Source organism: Polypterus senegalus, chromosome 18 (assembly GCF_016835505.1).
Source record: "Polypterus senegalus isolate Bchr_013 chromosome 18, ASM1683550v1, whole genome shotgun sequence".
NCBI lineage: Eukaryota > Metazoa > Chordata > Cladistia > Polypteriformes > Polypteridae > Polypterus > Polypterus senegalus.
In genome coordinates, this window is record NC_053171.1 from 30,773,888 (window position 1) to 30,794,368 (window position 20,481).

Consider the following 20,481-nt stretch of genomic DNA (forward strand, 5'->3'; position numbering starts at 1 on the left):
CTAATCCTAGAGGTCCACATACTTTTGCCACTCACAAATATGTGATATTCGATCATTTTCCTCAATAAATAAATGATCAAGTATAATATTTTTGTTTCATTTGTTTAACTGGTTTCTCTTTATCTACTTTTAGGACTTGAGTGAAAATCTGATGATGTTTTAGGTCATATTTATGCAAAAATATAGAAAATTCTAAAGGGTTCACAAACTTTCAAGCACAACTATAGCAGTACCAATCAGTCCCAGTATTAACCGTTCATACTAAAACTGTAGCATCTTTCCTTATTGCCTAGGTTTCCTGACAAGACTACCCAGTAGCATTAGATTTTGTAAAAGAAAAGAAGTATTAGTTATGAATAACAGTGATACTGGGAAACGGCAGGCACCAAAAGGAAAAGGCAAAATCATTTTCAGGGACACCCAAGAATTCATAAACCAGGAAGTCAATGAAAATTAGGCACCAAAACGTAAGGCAACATATAAGTCCAGAAACAAAAGAAATTTCCAATCCAAAAGTACCTTTACTAGCTTGGGTTTCCTTTTCCTGCTCTAATAAAACAAGTGTTTTTGTTAATCTTTGATCCAACACTAAGATAACATATCAGTGGTGCATCAGCTGGGAGCCGCAATTACAAGATAGTGATGGGTGTTTGATCCCTGACATGTGCAGAAAGTGCTTTTCTTTAAACTTCTGGCAAAAATAACCTTTAATGCTTCAGCAAAGCAATGCTCTTCTCCAATAGGCAGGCAGTGTGGCATTGTGAATGGTTAAGACTTTGGACCTCAAACCCTGAGTTTGTGGGTTCAGATCCCACTACAGATCCTGTGTGACTATGAGCAACTCACTTGACCTGCCTGTGCTCCAGTTGGAAAAACAAAATAAATGTAATCAATTGCAGTCAGTCTCAGTCAGTCATCGTCCAACCCACTATATCCTAACACAGGGTCACGGGGGTCTGCTGGAGCCAATCCTAGCCAGCACAGGGCGCAAAGCAGGAACAAACCCTGGGCTGGGTGCCAGCCCACCGCAGGGCACACACACACACACACCCCCACACACCAAGCACACACTAGGGACTCAATCGCATATCAAATGTTGTAAATCACTTTGAATAAAGGTGTCAGTCAAATATGCTGCCATCTTTTTTAGGTGTGGAATACATCATGTGACCCTTGTGTCACACAATGGGGATAGTGACTACAAACAACATGACCACTCAAACACACACACACACCTACTCTCACACTGACACTGCGCCAAGTTAAAATTACAACAGATGTGTCTTTGAGGATTTAGACAGATAACCCCATGCAGAAAAGTGGATGACATACATAGTCCACATAGACAATGACTGGATTCAAACCAAGGGTACTGGATCCATAAGGGATCAACATCATCCACTGTGTCACTATGGTACTCAATATACATTTAGAATCATATTTAAAAAGTTTTTACAGTGTTTTGTATCTGGTTGAGATTATGTATGTTTTTTGTTTTGCTCTTCTTTTTGAGTTTATGTTATGAATCTTCACTGTCACTTTAAATACAGTTATGGTTCGTGTTTTTTGTGGGTGGAGCCCCAGGAGGCGGGGCCACCCTAATGTCACCACTCCTGAGCCTTTCCTCTGGCTACGTAAACTTGCTGAGAAGGCTTAGGGGTGAGAATCATTCAGTTAAAGGAGCTTCTGTGACTATGACTGTTTTTTTGTGCTGGAATTATCAATTTGTTTCTTTTGGTTTTCACTTTGGCTCAAGAACTCTGATTTCTGGACTGTGGTTTAGATTTGGATTGCTGTGGGTTTCCTTTTTAGGCAACTCCTTGAGCCTCTTTTTGCTCTTTTGAGTTTTTTGCCTTATTTTCTAAAATTGTAATTAATAAATCTTTGGCTTTTGAAGATTCTTTGTTGCCCTTTTTGTGCATACGTTGAGGCGGCTGTTCTCCTCCTTGTGGGGTTTTTGCTTTGTTTTTGGACTGTTCCTTAAGCATTATGAGGAAGGACTAAAAATTCCCAGAACTGTTAAAAAAAAAATTATTATTATATAATTTACTGCAATTCCTTTGTAGCCACCATCTACCCTTGAGATGCACGGCACACTTTGTTCTTCCATCTCTTGAAACCTTTCCATGTCTAGAAGCTCCTATAATTTTCTTTTCTTGATTTCTTCCACAGTAGCAAATTGTCTTCTCTTGAGTCTCAATTTTAATTTCGGGAACAAAAGTAGTCTCGGGGAGCAGACTCAGTGGATGTAGATGAGCTGTCATGGTGCAGCGGTGTTTGCAGGTCTGCTGTTATGGTGTAAAAATGAAGTTTTGCATGTGCCACCGCTCTTGCTTTCCTATGAGTATGGCTCAACAGTTCAATGTAGTGTTGCTGATAAGCAGTCTGTTCATGGGGAGCTTCTCTATTAAGTCTGTCAATGTCTAAATCTTCGATATGACCTGATGTGTTTTGTTTGACTTAGAGAAACAAAATCACAGAACTGATGTGCAGGATTGTAGAATTAATATTAGAAATACACTGTAAAACACTAGACAGTATAGCATAAAGGTTTGGGGCACCAAATGGCATTGAGAAAAAAACCTCTTCTCAGACACAAGTCTAAATCTTGAGTGCTCTAAGATAGTAGATCTTCTTGCTTTGAGGACTTCTGGCAGGAAGGGGTGGGTCCAAGTGGACGGACACCAGAATTGACGTCAGTGGTGGTAAGGCCATCAGTCTTCTGATCTGCAGAGGGAAGAAGGGAAAATACATTAATATGCAGCAGCAACCCCTGGAGCGGCAGGGTATTATCATTGGTAAAGCCCTTCAGCTGTGCTCTATGCTGCATGCACGTGAAGGTACACTCAATCAACTCGGCACAATGCCACTCAGCGGACTGATTATCAAGATTGTAGGCATACAATACCTACTGACGTAACAGCAAAATTTATTTATATAGAACAAGATGTCAAAGAGAAAGTTACATGAAAAAAGCAATTAAGATTAGGCAATAATAATAATAATAAGTAACAAAAGAAAAGGGTAAGGTTAGTTGGCTGGGAGGACAGAAAAACAAACAAAAAAAAAACTCCACTTAGACTGGAGAAAATGAACAAAATCTGCAGGGGTTCCAATAGACCAATTGACCACCCAACCCCTACTGGACATTCAACCTAACATCAATGTTCTTAAATCAAACCTCTTAATTTTCAGGCTTCACGTGATAGTAATTGATGATGTTGGTCTTGTGGACAGGGGCGGCACGGTGGCGCAGTGGGTAGCGCTGCTGCCTCTCAGTTAGGAGGCCCAGGTTCGCTTCCCGGGTCCTCCCTGCGTGGAGTTTGCATGTTCTCCCCGTGTCTGTGTGGGTTTCCTCCCACAGTCCAAAGACATGCAGGTTAGGTGCATTGACGATTCTAAATTTTCCCTAGTGTGTGGGTGTGTGTGTGTGCGCCCTGCCCGGAGTTTGTTTTCTGCCTTGTGCCGTGTGTTGGCTGGGATTGGCTCCAGCAGACCCCCTGTGACCCTGTAGTTAGGATATAACGGATTGGATGATGGATGGATGGTCTTGTGGACAGCTGAGACAGCCTCCTTCATTCCATCATCACAGGTGTTTGCATGGTACCTTGATCAGGTGGTGGTGGTGCGAATCACCACCACAGAAGAACCAGAAAAGGCAGCAGAAAGTAGTAGACATTGGTAAAGACTGCAGATCCCGGAAGACAAAAAAGTCAAATAAAAAAAATGCTTTTTTGTAGTGGTTCCACAGTATTAGCTTGTAGAATTTCTGTAGGTAAAGTATTCCACATTTTAGGTGCATACCAGCAAAAGGCCACCTCACCACTTCTTTTAAGCTTAGCTCTTGGAATTACTGTATATACTCGCATTTAAGTTCTCCCATGTAGAAGTCGGGGCTTGATTTTACTGTATAATTTCCGGTGTTTTATAATATCGGTCGTATAAGTTGAATGCGGACAACTCACACTATTGGTCCAAGAGATTATGATATGCTAACGCCCACCTGAGAGGGTAACCACGGAGCACACAGCCTTTTTTTGATGTATTGTGCCTACGTGACCACACGGTAATACCCAAACTATACCGAAGCGACATTTTCACTATTTTCTGTTTTTTCTATCTCACACCATCATACACCTTTATCGTAAGAGCATCCCTTATCTACGATGGAGCGTTCAATCAGAAGAAAATATAAAGCTGGTTTTAAATTAAAAGTCATTGAAGTGGCAAAAGAAATTGGTAACTGCGCTGCTGCAACAAAATTCGATGTGTCTGAGAAACTGATGCGAGATTGGAGGAAGCAAGAAGATGTAAAAAAAAATGTAAGTGTCGCATTTTTGAATGGGCGTATAAGTCGGGGTCTGATTTTATGATCGATTTTTCAGGTTTCAAGACCCGACTTATACGCAGTTATATACGGTATAAGCAGACCACCATTAGAAGAGTTAAGGTTATGATTTGGAGTGTAAGGGGGACAGACATTTCAAAATATAGGACAGAGCAAGCATATTTAAAGCTTTATATACCACTTGTAGTATTTTAAAGTCAGTTCTCAATGACATGTGTAGACAATGTAGGAATGCTAAAACTGGTGATATTTTCTTTTTCTGGTTAAGATTCTTGCTGCTGCATTGTGAACTAATTGCAACTGATTGATGTCTTTCTTAGATAGTCCTGTTAGGAGTGCGTTACAGTAATCTAGTCGACTACCATAACTACACCCTTCTCCACTGATACTGACTGATTCCTGGAGTTTTCAGGTCCCCACTTGTGTGTTCCACTGTATTTGCATACCACAATATACCAACTGTAAGATCAAACTATTACAAAAAGAAACGTTAGTCACCGACTGTTTTAGGAGGAGAAAAAAGCTGAATCAGTGGAAATAACTGTCAATGCCTTCTCATCTCTCAGTCACTAGTCATTTTCTGTTGACAGTTGTGATAGCAATTCAGGAATGCATTTCTTTAATTCATTTGTTTTTGATTTTATTTTACATATTTTAATATTAAAACATGTGGTGGGCTGGTGCCCTGCGCCCTGTGTTGGCTGGGATTGGCTCCAGCAGACGCCCGTGACCCTGTATTTGGGATATAGCGGGTTGGATAATGGATGGATGGATAATATTAAAATAGATGTGGTTTAAACAAAAGGTTTTGTTTGTCAACACTTTGCCTGGCACAGTCCGTTGTATATCATATGAATTGGCTATAAAAGTCCGCAGGCTGCACATGCATAAACTTTGTGAGCCTGCCTTGTCGTTAAATTGATTTGGCCATTCAGCACCTACCCTAGGAATACCAGAATAAGGTGAAGTGTATTAAAAGTCTGCCTGGGGAGAAGTGAGTAGCTAGATAGCTTGGATCAGTTCCTTTCTCCAATTACTAATATCCTGCTGGAGATTCTGTTTTGTTGTTTTCTTCCATTCTTACTACTTAGACTTTGGTATAACATTATGCCCAGGCTATGGATTTCTCAATTCTACATGTTTAGAAGATTTGATCATTTTGTTTTCTCTGGACTGTCTAACCATCTGACATGTGTAATAATGTGTAGTTTTGTATTTGAAGTCATGTTTTCATTTTAGTCAAAGCACATCAGGTACTTCGTACCCATGACTGATTTTATTCAAATGTTTAATAAATCACAAAGCCAAACTAATTCCTAATGACTCATTTTGGAAATATCATTTCTTGAGAATTTAGAGAGAGATTTTTTTTTGCAATGGCATCTTTTTTTATATGCTATGTATTTTTTAAGCTTTCTAGACCAGTTTTTTCCAAACTTGGTCCTGGGGACCCTGGGGGGCTGCAGGTTTTTGTTCCAACTAACTTCTGTTTTTAATTGGATTCCTAGCCTAATTAAGTGAACTGTTATTTCCCAGTTTATGTGTTTTAGGATCAATGATTAAATTACAAAAGTAAGTGTGTTAATATATTTTAATAAAAGATTAACTAGTTATATGTGGATGATGTATTTTTTTTTTACTTTTTATCTTTGTTCTTCCTGATTTTCTTCTGCCTTTTCATAATTGACTAATTAGGGGTCTGATGCCGAAGTAGTTGCAGCCTTTCATCATTTAGGTGTTGTTTGCCTGGGTGTCTTATTTGCTTGTTTTTAGTTGTTACTATTAGGATACAATGAATAATAGGAAAACAAGAAAAATGAGTTAAACATTTAAAGCTATAGCAAAAAATAGAAATATTTCTAAATGTTTTATAATGTTAAATTCGTACTGCTGTGCTTTTCTGAAAGTCGAATAAAATAAGAGAAATAAAGACCAGCTAACTAAATGAGATCAATTATTATCACTTATTGTGAGTCTGGTTGGAACAAAAACCTGTAGCCTCTGGGGGTCCCCAGGTCTGAGTTTTGAAATCACTGCTCTGGACTAATGATTATATCTTATAGAAGCCTGAAATATTAGCTCTTTTTCCAATAAACTTTTGAAGCAATGACACATGATTTTCATTATTGTGTTTGCAGGTTTTTAATGCAACCAAAGTCTACAATCAGATGCCTGTTCACTTTTTTAATGAAATCCCTTTGTAATTAGAATTTTTTATTTTGCTTACTTCAGGACATGACCCAGAAGTTATGTGTTATTTTTGAAATGTCTTGCACTCAAAAGTATGACATGAACCCAGTTATCCTGGTTATTACAAGAAATGCCAAAGAGTAGGAGACAAAGCTCAGGCCAGCAAATAGCTGTTATGCCACTTGAGAGTCCCCAAAACATGTACTTTAAGTCCTGAACAGTTACTAAAATGACAACTAGTGGGGGAAGTCCCATCAAAAAACCCCAGCTAGTAACATTAGCCAAATTTCCATCCAGTTTTTTGCAACGTTTTGTTATCGACAAACAAGAATATACGTAATAAAAATGTGCGAAATGTGCTGTCTCCAGCCTGTTTCCATCCACTTGTCTTTTTATCGATAAAATGGTGTGCGTGATGACGTCACCCCCAAAACGAACTGTCGCATAAGTTTTGTTGTATCGCGAAAAAAAATCTGCCCTTGAGCCGTTTCCATACATAATTTTGTGTATGTCGCAAATTATCGCCTTTTGTTTTCCACGTTACACCCCCTCCACTAAACAAAGAAACAAAGAAATGGAGAGATTATTCAGACAGTTTTTTGAAATTTGCTAGTTATTTCAGTTTCACAAATAATTGGAATTGTACATAACATCCGAAGACAACAGCAGAATGAAGCAGTTGCTTGTCTGATAGCCCTAGAGCTCGAAGAAAGTACCCCAGTGCGACGAAACCCACGGGTATGGGAGAGACGACGGAATAAGACCTTCTGGGAGGAGGTGGTGGAGAGACACTTCACAGAAAATCTCTGGCTGCAACATTTTAGAATGACACGGACGACGTTTGAGATGTTGTGTGGATTCATCAGTCCTGATGTTGCGGCCATCACAGGTTGCCACCGACCACCAGTTCCAACCCAAAAGCGGATTGCCATCGCCCTTTACAAGCTGGCAACCTGCACCGAGTATAGAGTAGTTGGAGAAACTTTCGGGGTTAGTAAAACTACCGTCCATCGATGTGTATATGCTGTGTGCACCGCTATTAAAGAAAAATTAATGCAGCGTTATATATTAGACTTCCGACTGTAGCGGAGGCCAATGAAATTGCATACCGCAATTCCTTGGTGCATCTTGTGCCACAGATTTATGGTGCGCTGGATGGCACGCATGTGCCTATTCTTCCCCCGACGGAAGGCTACCGCGATTACATTAATCGCAAAGGGTGACCATCTATTGTTCTCCAGGCCCTTGTTGATGACAGGTACATGATACGAGACATTTGCGTTGGCACTCCTGGAAGTGCCCATGATGCAGCTGTGTTTGCAGCATCGGATCTGTACAGGTGAGCCTACCTTTCAACATCCCTTCTCAGTGCGATAACAACTGAATTAGTACTGTAACCTTCTTCCCTTAAGGTTTTTAATTAAAACTGAAATTTGAATTAATACAAAATAACAATGTTTAATCAAAAAAAAACTAAAGTTAATATTAATGAGAGAATTTCTCATATATGCTAAAACATCTGCCATTCAATAATAAGAAAAAAATGTTTAGATAATGAAACACACAGTTTATTAAATATTTTGACTGGCACAGTAAATTACCTTTGCGGTTTTTGTATTATTTAGACATCCTGAGAGACACCCCCAGGCTACAGTTGATGTGGAGGGAGTTCAGGTACCCCTTTTAGTCGCAGGAGACCCAGCCTGTCCGCTACTGCATTGGCTGTATCATGTGACACATTTATTTGCGTTAAAGCCCTTTTTTCCGACAAAAAGTGTTTCCAATGTAGTTTTTGTGACATCTGAAGTATCGATATGGAATTTATGCGCTAAAGTTAAACGGAAAAATATTATGTCGACATGTACAACATTTTATCGATAATTAGCATTTCCATCAGCTATTATATCGGTAAAAAAATTTGAAGCGCTAAATATTTTTTCGCCAAAACTCCTTGGATGGAAACCTGGTTATAGAGAGACACGTGGACGATTTATAAAATAAAAGATTTATTCTTAATGAAAATACCCAGAAATAACACGAAGCTCCGTGGGCACAAAAAAAGCAAAAAGGCTATTCAAGATGAACAAAGTCTTAATAGAATAGTCCAAACCAAGGTAAAAAAAACAGAGCAGAGCAGAAGCAGAAAATGCAATAAGCATAGGCTTATTGAGACATAATTAACTCTCACCGACTCTCTAGCACATGTGCAATGAACTGCCAGGAACTGTGGGACACCTTCTCCTTTACAGGGCTGAGGGTGGTCTTTGGCAATGATAGGCTGGTTGTCTGGTCTCTTGTGGAACCTCCCATAAACACATATACAGCTATTAATTTAGATCAAATGAAGTTTCTCAGATGTTGTCTTTAATTAGTTGTGTTAGTGAATTAAAGGAGTGGATGGATGAGAACTACTCATCTTTAAACACAGATAAAACAGAGATGTTAATTGTTGGAGGGAATGACGCCGATCACAACAATATTCTGTCATCATTTAACTCAGTTGGAATCCCCATTAATTTTACTGAATCAGCCCGCAATCTAGGAGTTATCTTTAACTCTAGCATGTCATTTAAAGTGCATATTACAAAGTTGTCCAAATCATGTTTCTATCTTAAAAATGTTGGGAAATCAAGGCGCTTCTAAATAAACAGGATTCTGAGAAATTAATTCATGCATTTTTTTCTAGTAGGATTGACTACTGCAATGCGGTGTTCACTGGATGTTCAAACTGTTCTTTATACAGCCTCCAGTTAATCCAAAATGCTGCTGCAAGAATTATTACAAGAACAAGAAAGTATGAACAGAACTCCAGTTCTTAAATCCTTACACTGGCTCCCGGTTAAGTTTAGGGCAGATTTCAAAATCCTCCTTTTAACATATAAAGCATTAAATGGCCAAGGTCTGGCTTACTTGTCTAAACTTATCATGACTTACAAACCTGAGCGCACATTAAGATCTCAAGATGCCGGTCTGCTTATGATTCCAAGGATTAATAAAATAACAGTGGTCGGTCAAGCTTTTAGTTACAGGGCCCCTAAACTGTGGAATGGTCTGCCTGCTACTATAAGAGATACCCCTTCGGTCTCAGCTTTTAAATCCTGGGTGAAGACTCACTACTTCAGTTTAGCTAATCCTGACTAGAGCTGCTGATTAACTGTACAGACTGCATCTCTGTTGTTAGTCATTAGCACTAAAACATAAGTAACATGATAGTTAGAATTTGATACTAACCCTCACCTATTCTGTTTCTCTTCTCGGTACTCAAATGTGGCACTCAGTGCCACAGCCCACCTGCCAAGTTGTTTTGCCTACCTAAGTCATCCCTGATGGAGGAACGCAGGAATTGTGGGAAAGAGGGGTCCTTTCATCGGATTAGCGCTGTTTCAGCTGTGGAATGGCCAAATGGGGGAGTCAGCTTGATGGCTGAGGTCTCCAGGACTCTAAACAAATCCAAATCATATTATGTGATATCATCTACTGTTAAATTCTACTCCGCACTTCTAAAATTTTTATTTTTATGCTGTATTGAGGATTTGTTCTGATCTGTGGATTGTATTATATTGACCCCCTTCTTTTTGACAACCACTGCACGCCCAACCTACCTGGAAAGGGGTCTCTCTTTGAACTGCCTTTCCCAAGGTTTCTTCCATTTTTTCCCTTCAAGGGTTTTTTTGGGAGTTTTTCCTTGTCTTCTTAGAGAGTCAATTCTGGGGGGCTGTCAGGAGGCAGGGCCTATTAAAGCCCATTGCGACACTTCTTGTGCGATTTTGGGCTATACAAAAAAAATATTGTATTGTATTAACATAATGAAAAGAATCAAAACTGAACAAAGCAGTAAATAAGAATTTAAACCCCAGCCAGTGGAGGAACCCCAGCTGAAACGTAACAATAGTATAGCTTGTTGGCTGCCAGCCTGTGTAAAGAAGTGTCATCAGAGACCCCAGTGCACTGTTGTGTCATTTGTTGTTATGATGCATTCATGTGCTACTGGTGTTTTCAGAGAGCTGACTTGTGACGATTCATCTTCCTACTTTAGTCCATTCCTGTGTGTTTTCATCCTGATTTTTGTGAAAAATCTGTGGCCTCTGTTCATTTGTTACTTAGTCTGCAATTAAAGATAAACTATACTTTCATATGGGTGAAGTGGTGGCTCTGAGGCTAGGGATTTGCACTGGCAATCAGAAGGTTGTCGGTTCAAATCCCGTAAATGCCAAAAGTGACTCTACTTAACCTGCAATTGCTCCGTCCTGGGTATGACATTAATCTGCATCCAGATGAACCTGGGAAAAAACCTGGCGTTTGGTGGCAGAATTGGCACTCCAGCCGCCATAAAAAAACTTACACTGGTTCCATTCCATCTGAACTAGTGTGGTGCTAGTGTGGCTGAACTCGGCTCCTAATCTGGGACCCTGAGTTGAAAGTTGATTTGTCATGTGGTGGGTGCAGCAATGTGCCGTATCAGCGCATGCTCCTAACCTCTCTATACTTTCATGAAAATGAAGAGAAAGATAAATGTATTTAACTCTTTCAGGGCGGATGCCGACTTTTGTCAGCAGGGAGGGGTTGAGAGCAGTAAGCAACTGCAAAAGGTGACAAAACTCGCTGTAATGTTTTAGTTCGACTGTCTTTGCTAGAAGTAAAGTTAGCTTTGTTGGTTTGACCGAGGTTACCTGAGCTTGCACGAGTAGTGAAGTGCAAACAATGACAAGAATGGCATCGAATGGATCTGGAGATCGAAAAGGAAAGCGAGGTACCAGCATCAGATGATCAATCTCCAGGTAATCGTGGTGCCGAACATGTTTGTTTTCATGAAGACCGCCACTCATAATGACATGAGGTACAAACCAGATTGCATAGCACCGCGACTGCTGCTGCCATTCTCGCATGCAAAGAAAGTCCTGGCTATAGCACCCAGCAACTGATATTTTATGTTGATTTATGTATGAGACCCTTACTTTGGGTGCTTTTCAGAAAACTGCGTTTTTTTTTGGAAAAAATATTCAGCCCTCAAAGAGATATGTAGTGTATTGTGTTGCTCTAAATAGAATTCAACCACAAAAAAGCCACTTCTTGCTAACCAAGTTTCTGTATATTTTTTTTATTTTATTCAATAGACTGGGGTTAAAAGTCAGCATTATGTCACAACTTGAAGAATTTGGATGCCCTTCTTTTCTCCTGTTTTGTCCTTGTAGGGTGACCCTATTTTCCCTCTTACACTTTTGCTATGTAGATCATAACAGAATGCCCTAAACCACATTTACTTGTATAGTCTTTTGTGTTTATTCTTACCATCCTGGCCATTGTTAAGGCCGACTGCCATTGTAGTTCAATACTTCCCCCTTTCTTTTACATCTTTAACCCGAGGTAATTATTACAACAGGCAGGTTAACGTTAGAGTTAAACATTTATTCATGAATTATATGTCCAAAATAACACAGTACAAGAACCGTGACAAACCAATATTAATACAACCTGACTCATGTTAAGCATCCAATATGATTAGATTACCAGATGACTCTCTGTCTTAGCATGTTGATTGGTCTTTCGTCCGGCATCACCTCTTCTCTAGCATGGCTTCTAGATGGATTGAAAGAGACAGCAGCTTGGCATCTGGTCAGATAGTATGTAGATATAGGGAAAGTTTCTTTGTTAGGCTAAAATTATGATAGTCCTGCTTCCTTGATGTACCTCCCAGACCAATGGGACAAAGGCTGTCTCCCCTGGTTCATTCTAGTCTTGTTTCAGGATGACTCAGCCCCCATTCCAGTTCCTGCTTTCCTCATGGAGGGAAAAAGGGTGCTCATATTTCTAAACTTATCAACTTTCCACAGGCTCATAAACTCATTGTATCCATTCCACTTCAGACTTTCTTCCTGGTCAAAAGCATCATAAGATCTAAAGTGTCCTTGTCAGTGATATTGGAGCTCATACAAATGAAAACAATGCTTCTGATGTGTCTACACAGGGATATAGCAAAGGCCCCTTGTGAAACCGGTTACAAGTAGATTGATACAAAGCCTTCAAACCCACCGCCCATCACCACCACTCTGAGTCCAGCTACTGGCCTGTTCCTGTCCTTTCATCTCCGTCCCCTGTATTCCCACAGGCCAGCTGGCCAGAATTTGTCTAACAGGTCTTTCCTAAGATTTTATCTATATTAGTTCTGACCTGTGATAGGTGCAACAATTGGTTTCTGAAGTACAGTAATCCCTCCTCGATCGCGGGGGTTGCGTTCCAGAACCCCCCGTGATAGATGAAAATCCGCGAAGTAGAAACCATATGTTTGTGTAGTCATTTTTATATATTTTAAGCCCTTATAAACTCTCCCACACTGTTAACATTATTAGAGCCCTCTAGACATGAAATAACACCCTTTAGTCAAAAGTTTAAACTGTCCTCCATGACAAGACAGAGATGACAGTTCTTTCTCACAATTAAAAGAATGCAAATAGATTTTCTTCTCTTCAGGAGCAGAGAATTTCAGAGGGAGAGCGAGAGCTCACGCTCGCAAAGAACAGCAAACAATCAAAAAATCAATACGTGTGCTTTTAAGTTTGCCGCTGCATTTTTTACAGGAGCATCAGTATCTTCTAAGCAAACAGCCTCTGTGCAAACAGCTCCTCTGCTCACATCTCCTCCGTCAGGCGCAGAGAACGTCAGAGAGAGAGAGAGAGCGAGATTAACCAAACCATCAAAAAATCAATAAGTATGCTTTTGGAAGCACTGCGATAAAGCAGCATTTCTTAGAGGTGCGTCCGTATCCACTAGGCAAACAGCTTCTGTGCAAACAGCACCTCTGCTCACAGCCCCTCCGTCAGGTGCAGAGAATGTAAGAGAGGGTGAGATAGAGACAGAGACAAGCAAACAATCGAGCACCGCGCGGGATGCATATCTTATAGCATTGAGGAGTTTTAGTTAATATGTAATACATGCTCGAATTGGGTAGCTTCTAAGCCATCCTCCAATAGCATCCCTTGTATGAAATCAACAGGGCAAACAAACTGAGGAAGCGTGTAGCATAAATTAAAAGACACATTGTCCTCAGAAATCCACGAACCAGCGAAAAATCCGTGATATATATTTAGATGTGCTTACATTTGAAAACCGCGATAGAGTGAAGCCGCGAAAGTCGAAGCGCGATATAGCGAGGGATTACTGTATTTTTTTTTCTAAGTTCATGTTTTGAATCTAATATTATTATACCATCTTTATGAAACTAGTAAATTGCTATGAACTCACACCACAGAGCATCTCCATTTGGAGATTTGCACTGTTGGTGAACTGCTGGTGGTCAGTCACAAAGCTGCAATGTCTAGGCTCAGAAGCGATCTCCTTGCAGCACAAGCTAATTGACAAACTTCTGTAGTCAGCTGTGCAGATTAACTTCTGAACACTGCAAGTAGAGCACATCATTATGATGTTAACTGAACTTGCACATCCTCTCAACTGCCACCTTTGCTGTTCAAAGTTGCTACTACATCTGTAAATTGTCTAACGTGGAGCTCCGATTTTGTAGGGTGTTCATGTGAAATTTGTAACTCTGAAACTTGGATTTCCTTTCTGATAGGACATGAATACTGCATTAGCTCTGTTTGTCTGTGATTGCTCTTGGCAGTTTCGTAGTCCAGATTGTAGAGTGAGTCTACTGTTGCCATGGGGACAAGGATGTTTTTTTTTCTGTTGTGGAATTTCCTTTCATAAAGAAATTTCTCTGACCCAAAACAGTTTTCTGATTTCCTCAGATACTTGGACTTATTAAGAGAATAAGGTGTTGCCTCCAACACTGTGGACTTTTGTTTATTCCGTGTGCTCCTATTAGTGTGTATACTGCCCATGTTCCTTAAATAGAATTTACAGAAATTGTCAATGGTCTTAAATACTGAACTTAAATCTTGGACTGTGTTAAGCATCTGCAGCGAGAGGGGTATTGGTTGGGTTTTGGGGGCAAGGAGATTGTGGCAGTACTCCCTACTATATAAGCCTGTAATGGAAGCTTGTAATTGGTATTTTGAATGATTAAAGTTGATTATTACAAATCACATCTCTGTGTTGGCATTGGAACATAAAACCAGAATGGCATTATCATATTATGGACTTGAATAAATATCTACTGGATTATTCTCTTTCTTAGGTAGCTGTTTCAGATGTTGCTGGAGGTTGTTGGGCTATCCTAACTGGCACACCTCTTCAACATTGTGTGGCAGTTCAGGGACAGTGCCTCTGGATTGATAAAGTGGCTTGGTGTTTCCCATCTTTAACAAAGGGGACCTGAGGGAGTCACAATCTTCAGCCTCCCTGAGAAGGCCTATACCAGGGCTCTGGAAAGAAGGATTCAACTGTTGGTTGAGCTTCAGATTCAGGAAGAACAATGCAGAATTTGTCCTGGCCGTGGAACATTGGACCTGCTTTTTACACTCACAAAGATTCTGGAGGTCCTCATGGCAGTATGCCCAACCAGTCTACATGTGTTTTGTGGATTTGGAAAAGGTATACGATTGTGTTGTACTGTGTGGGGTGCTTTGGGAGTATGGGGTGCCGAGCCCACTTTTGTGAGCTATTCAATTCCTGTACAACTGGAGTGAAAGCTTTGTCTGCATTGCTGGCAGTAAGTAAGACTCATTTCTGGTGGGTGTAGGAGTCTGCCAGGGCTGGCTTTTGTCACTGATTCTGTTCATAATTTTTATGAACAGAATGTTTAGTTGGAGCCAATAAGTAGTGGAGTACTCTGCTTTTTGCAGATGACGTTGTCCTGTGGGCTTCATCGAGCTGTGGCCTTAGGCATACACTGGGGCGATTTGCAGCGGAGTGTAAAGTTCAAGGTCATGGTTCTCAGATGGAAAACAGTGGAGTGCCCTCTGCAGGTTGGGGATGAGCTGCTGCTTCAAGCAGAGGAGTTTAAGTATCTCGGGATCTTGTTCACGAATGAGGAACAAAGGGAGTGGAACATTGACAGGCGGATCAGAGCAGAGTCCATAGTCATGCAGACATTGCACAGGTTAACTGTGGTGTAAAGGGAGCTGAGCCAAAAGGTGAAGCTTTTGATTTACTGAGTCAGTCTGTGTTCCTACTCTCACCTATGGCTATGAGCCTTGGGTAGTGACTAAAAGAACAAGATTGCAAATACACATGGCAGGAATTAGTTTCCTTCATAGTGTGTTTGGGATCAGCCTTATAGGGTGAGAAGTGCAGACATTCGGGAGGTGCTCAAAGTAGAACTTCTGCTGCTCTGTGTCGAAAGGAGCTGGTTGAAGTAGTTTGAGCATCCTAAAATCATTCTGAATCTGCTAACTTGATGGGAGAAATAGCAAAATTAAGACTTAAAATAAGTACATGTGCAAAACAGTTTTTGAAAAAGAAACTGTTGGCAAGACAAACAAGTATACCTCCTGGAGCATAGTGTATTTTCATGATTGGTTATGTTCTATGATGTTCTGGGAGTGCTTTGGGGTCAGGCTGGAAATGGAGAACCCTTGTATTATACAGTGGAACCTCCGGTTACGACCGTAATTTGTTCCAAAACTCTGGTCACATCCCGATTTGGTCGTGACCCGAAGTAATTTCCCCCATAGTATTGTATGTAAATACAATTAATCTGTTCTGGACCATACAAGCTGTATATAAATATATTTTTAAGCACAGGTATAGTTGATTATACCATAGAATGCACAGTGTAATAGTAAACTAAATGTAAAAACATTGAATAACACTGAGAAAACGTTGAACAGAGAAAACTAACATTGCAAGAGTTCACGCTACAGCCTTACGAACCGCTCTCTGTAAACACTTTTTTTTTTAATGAGTTTCAAGCACAGGGAAAAAAATGAACATTTGAAAAATCCGTAATTTATACAAAAACTAACCATAAACAAGCACAGGGCCTGAGTTGCCTCGAAAACTTGCATATTGCAATCTTTTTAGTTAGCCAATAAAAGGTGTCATTTTGCTTGGCTTTTCTCTATAAACAACCAAGAAAACTAACCTTGCAGGAGTTCACGCATAACCTTACGAACCGCTCGCTGTAAACACTTTTTTTTAAAGCACAGGGAAAAAAATGAATATTTGAAAAATCCATAATTTATACAAAAACTAACCATAAACAACCAAGAAAACTAACCTTGCATGAGTCGAGTTCTGGCATGAAGGAAGCGAGGAGGAGCTGGGTGGAGAGGAGATTACAGTTTTGTGGTAAAGTCCCTCTGCGCGATGCACGTCTGACCGAGAACAATGTACTCTACAGGGAGAGACTGAACGCGTGCGTAAATCACCGGCGCTGTTATACTAAGGTTGTTATAATATTAAGAATTGTGTCACTGTATCTGTTTTAGCTCTCTTTAAATGTATTTTTCATTCTTTTTCTGTGTAACATGCCATGAAGAGCTGAGCCAGCTTTAGCACAGAGTGTCAGCTTTCAGAATTGCTGGGCTAGGCAAAGCACAAAGACAGACAAGAACAGCTGTTGTCAGCTCTAAAAGGCCTAAGTGTTATATGATCTGACTGTCTGCTGCTTAGCCTAAGTTTGTCTACCTTGTTTGGCATTGTACTGGGGGATTTGGTCGTGTGGACACAATATAAAAGAATGCTGGAACCTTGCCAAGCTTTGAAGACCTGTGGGAGTGGAAGAAATAGACTCCAAGGCCACCTCCGTTGTGACAGAAAAAAAGCAATTTCTACACGACCGAATCCCCGCGGTTAGAGATGAAATTTGACTGGTCTTCCCTGTCATTTTAAAGCAACGTAAGCCGCATTAAACAAGCTAAGTATATTCTGTCTTTTCTGTGACTTTGTCGCTGCCTATCGCCGAAAAGAGGGATATCGCCGTTATACTTTATACTTATTTAACTAAAATATTATTAAAACGCCGCAATATAAAAGAACATATTTCCACGGAGCTAACACTCCCATCGGAAACAGGCGCGTACGAACCTGACGAGAAACGAAATAGAGCACAAAGAGTTCACAGCGAATGCACAGGGAGAGACTGAACACGTGCGGAAATTATTGGCACATACGAACCGGAAGGGAAATTGGCTTGTTCATCACCAGAGTGTGTGGTTGTGAACAGATGCAAAAGTTTGGCGAACTTTTTTAGTCGTAACCTGATTTGTACGTGTTCAGAGATGTTCGTGACCCAAGGTTTCATTGTATTTAATTTTATTTTGTAAAACAAAATGTTACTTTATTTGTGCTTATTTCATATCTCTCTATCCCCCTTCTCCACTCATCACTGTTGTGTCCTACATAATCTTGGGTCATCAAAGTGTCAGGTTTTTATTTTGTTGGGTATAAATCTTTCATTGTTGAGATGGGGTTTTCAGGTGACCAATTAGATGTCCCTTAGAGAGTGGGGGAATTGGGTCCCTGTCAGTAGGGTAAATAGTACAGCCAAGAAGTAGCCTTATTAGGAAATGTCACCATCCCTTTTGAAGTTCATTTTAAACTCCTCTTTTTTAGTGAGAAGACTACAAAATGTGTATTTGTAATACTTGTATAAAGCAGTGACACAACTAGGGGGATTACTGAGTAGTTTAGATGCAGTAGTAACAGTACTACTAATAGTATGTGCAGGGCACAGAGTAATTCCACAGTCATGATAGTAATAGCCAAAAAAATGATGTTGTATTAGACAAAAAATCAGAAGTGAAAAGAAATGTAAAAATGAATCAAGAAAGGATTAACCTAATTCAGCAATTCAGAATTTGCACACAACGCATGAATTGCAACCAAAATAAAATTAATAAAATAACAAAATTCATAACAATCTGTTGCTTGCAAAATGGGAATTTTTGTCATTAATTACAGTATGTCTTCCAGCCTTTGTAAGTTGTATGTTAGCATCATCCATGATAGCGTCTACCCATGTTAGTTTTGTCTTCTTACCAATCAGCACTTTTCTTATATATAGAAACACACTCTGTCAGATAACTGTAACTGTTAACTTCCTTTGTTTTTTTTCCCCCACACAGAAAATTGAAGGCCTTCGAAGTTGTGCTCAGTTACAAAAACTTTTCCTCTATGACAATAAGATTGGGAAAATTGAAAACTTGGACTCTCTGGAAAAACTGGAAGTTCTTTGGCTGAACAACAACTTGATTAACACAATCGAGGTAACTGCTTCTCTATAAATAACTTTTTTACATATTCAATCACGCAAAGACATACTATACTAGGAGTTTGCTTTGAATTTGTATTTGGCAATGTGGAGAAGCACTCAATTTCCACCTGATTTTTCATATACTAGAGTCACAGACATGGTGAAAAGGGTATGAAGCCCCCTAAAAGTCCCATAAATAAGGTCAATACCTACCCTAGATTCCACAGATATGGCCTCAGGTAGCCAGCACACAACAAACGCTGGCAGGCTTTGGCCTACACAGGTCTCAAAATAGGAAGTTGATTTTGAAAGTTATGAAAAATGCCTGCAAAGAAGAGGGTAATTCAATGATCTACTGCTGGATCCTTCTGTCTGACATCAGTATAAAGCAGTGGCCTCAATTACAAAAACATCTCCTGTATGACAGTAAGATTGGTAAAATTGACAACTTGGACTCCCTGAGGAAACTGGAAGTGCGTTGGCGGAACAATTCAGCTCCACTTTCTGGGATTTCACCCACAAAACATAAGGACTTATGGAAGATTTAGTATTCAAATAACAAATAATAAGCAAACCTAATGGAAATTACATAAAGATGCAAAAAACAACAATTCAAAACAACATTAAAATGTAAAATTAATACAAACTAGGAAAGAAACCCTGGCTGGCCTAATGCTCTGTGTCAGCAAAGGCCTTAGTCTCTTGATCATTAATCGTACATTGTTATCTCCTCCTAACTTCACATGCATCTGTTTTTCAATTAACTCAATCAGTTCTGATTGGCTGGGACCAAAAACTGAGACAGGTCTGCCCTGCAGTTAGATTTTAAGAACTAGAGGAAACTAAACTGGCATGTGATCTCCATGATCTTTTCAGGCAACTAGTTCTCTGACAGTTAGCATGGCCCTCTAGTGGCTATAGTGGAATCCGCAAGATCTCTGGATCAATACCCATCACTCTTTACCAAACGACATTGATCTAGTCAATCTGTCTGCCAACTTTCCAGTTGCAGAGAATTGAAACAATTGTTCTGTACTGTATTTGGAAAGCACCTTGGGATGCTGTTCACTATAGAAAGGTGTAGGGAATCTTCCACAATCATGTAATCATTTCAGACAGTGTCTTGTTGGTGTAACTGTCATAGGAAATGTCTGGGAAGTTGGAGTGGCTTATGGTAGAGACGTACGAGATGAATTAAGCTGGGAACTAATGACTTTGGAGGACAAAGCAGACAGATATTTGAGTTTCCTAGCATCTTCTACAGCTGCTCCTTTGATTCCCTTTTCTCAGTCCTACCGTACATGTGTGATCAGTCATGTCCTTAGCAGTGTACTATAAAAAAGTGTAAACATTTGTAGTGTGCCCTGATCATCTTAAGAACTTGAACACTGCAAAAGGCATGCTTTAAATAAACCATATTATTATCTCTAATGGGTTTGGCTTCATTACAGTGGAAGTGCCTTCTCTTTGCTTTTCTTCATTCTTTTCACTCGGTAGTCTCATTTCAAGATTTATCCTCTCAGTGCCAGCCTTCCACTTTGCTGGCCTACTGTTTTTTTTTTTTGGCCTGGCATGTAGCGAAACAGTCCAATCAGGTTTCCTTTGAAATCCTTTTATGCTTTAATCTCTCTAGTGATAAAATAAAATCTTCTGTAAAAACTGGATTAAAGATCACACACAGGAGACTGACAATGCAATCAATGTCCCTTGCTTTAGAATTGAATAGGTTAGCCATCCAGCCTCCTCATAAATTATGGTTGAATATTTAATCAGATTTTGTGAGAAGTGCATGCACTCACTTCACAGTCTTATCACTGTCCTTCAGCGAGTGCATCATTAAAGGAGGTGAAAG

At 39.9% G+C, this 20,481-nt stretch overlaps 1 protein-coding gene across 1 annotated transcript in view; it reads left to right on the forward strand.

Moving 5' to 3' along the window:
- lrrc9 (leucine rich repeat containing 9) overlaps nt 1-20,481 on the forward strand; it is a 225,140-nt gene that overhangs the window by 50,304 nt on the left and 154,355 nt on the right. The window contains exon 4 of the mRNA XM_039741349.1: nt 18,502-18,642. Coding sequence (XP_039597283.1) covers nt 18,502-18,642 — 141 coding nt within the window. The remainder of the gene's footprint in view (nt 1-18,501; nt 18,643-20,481) is intronic.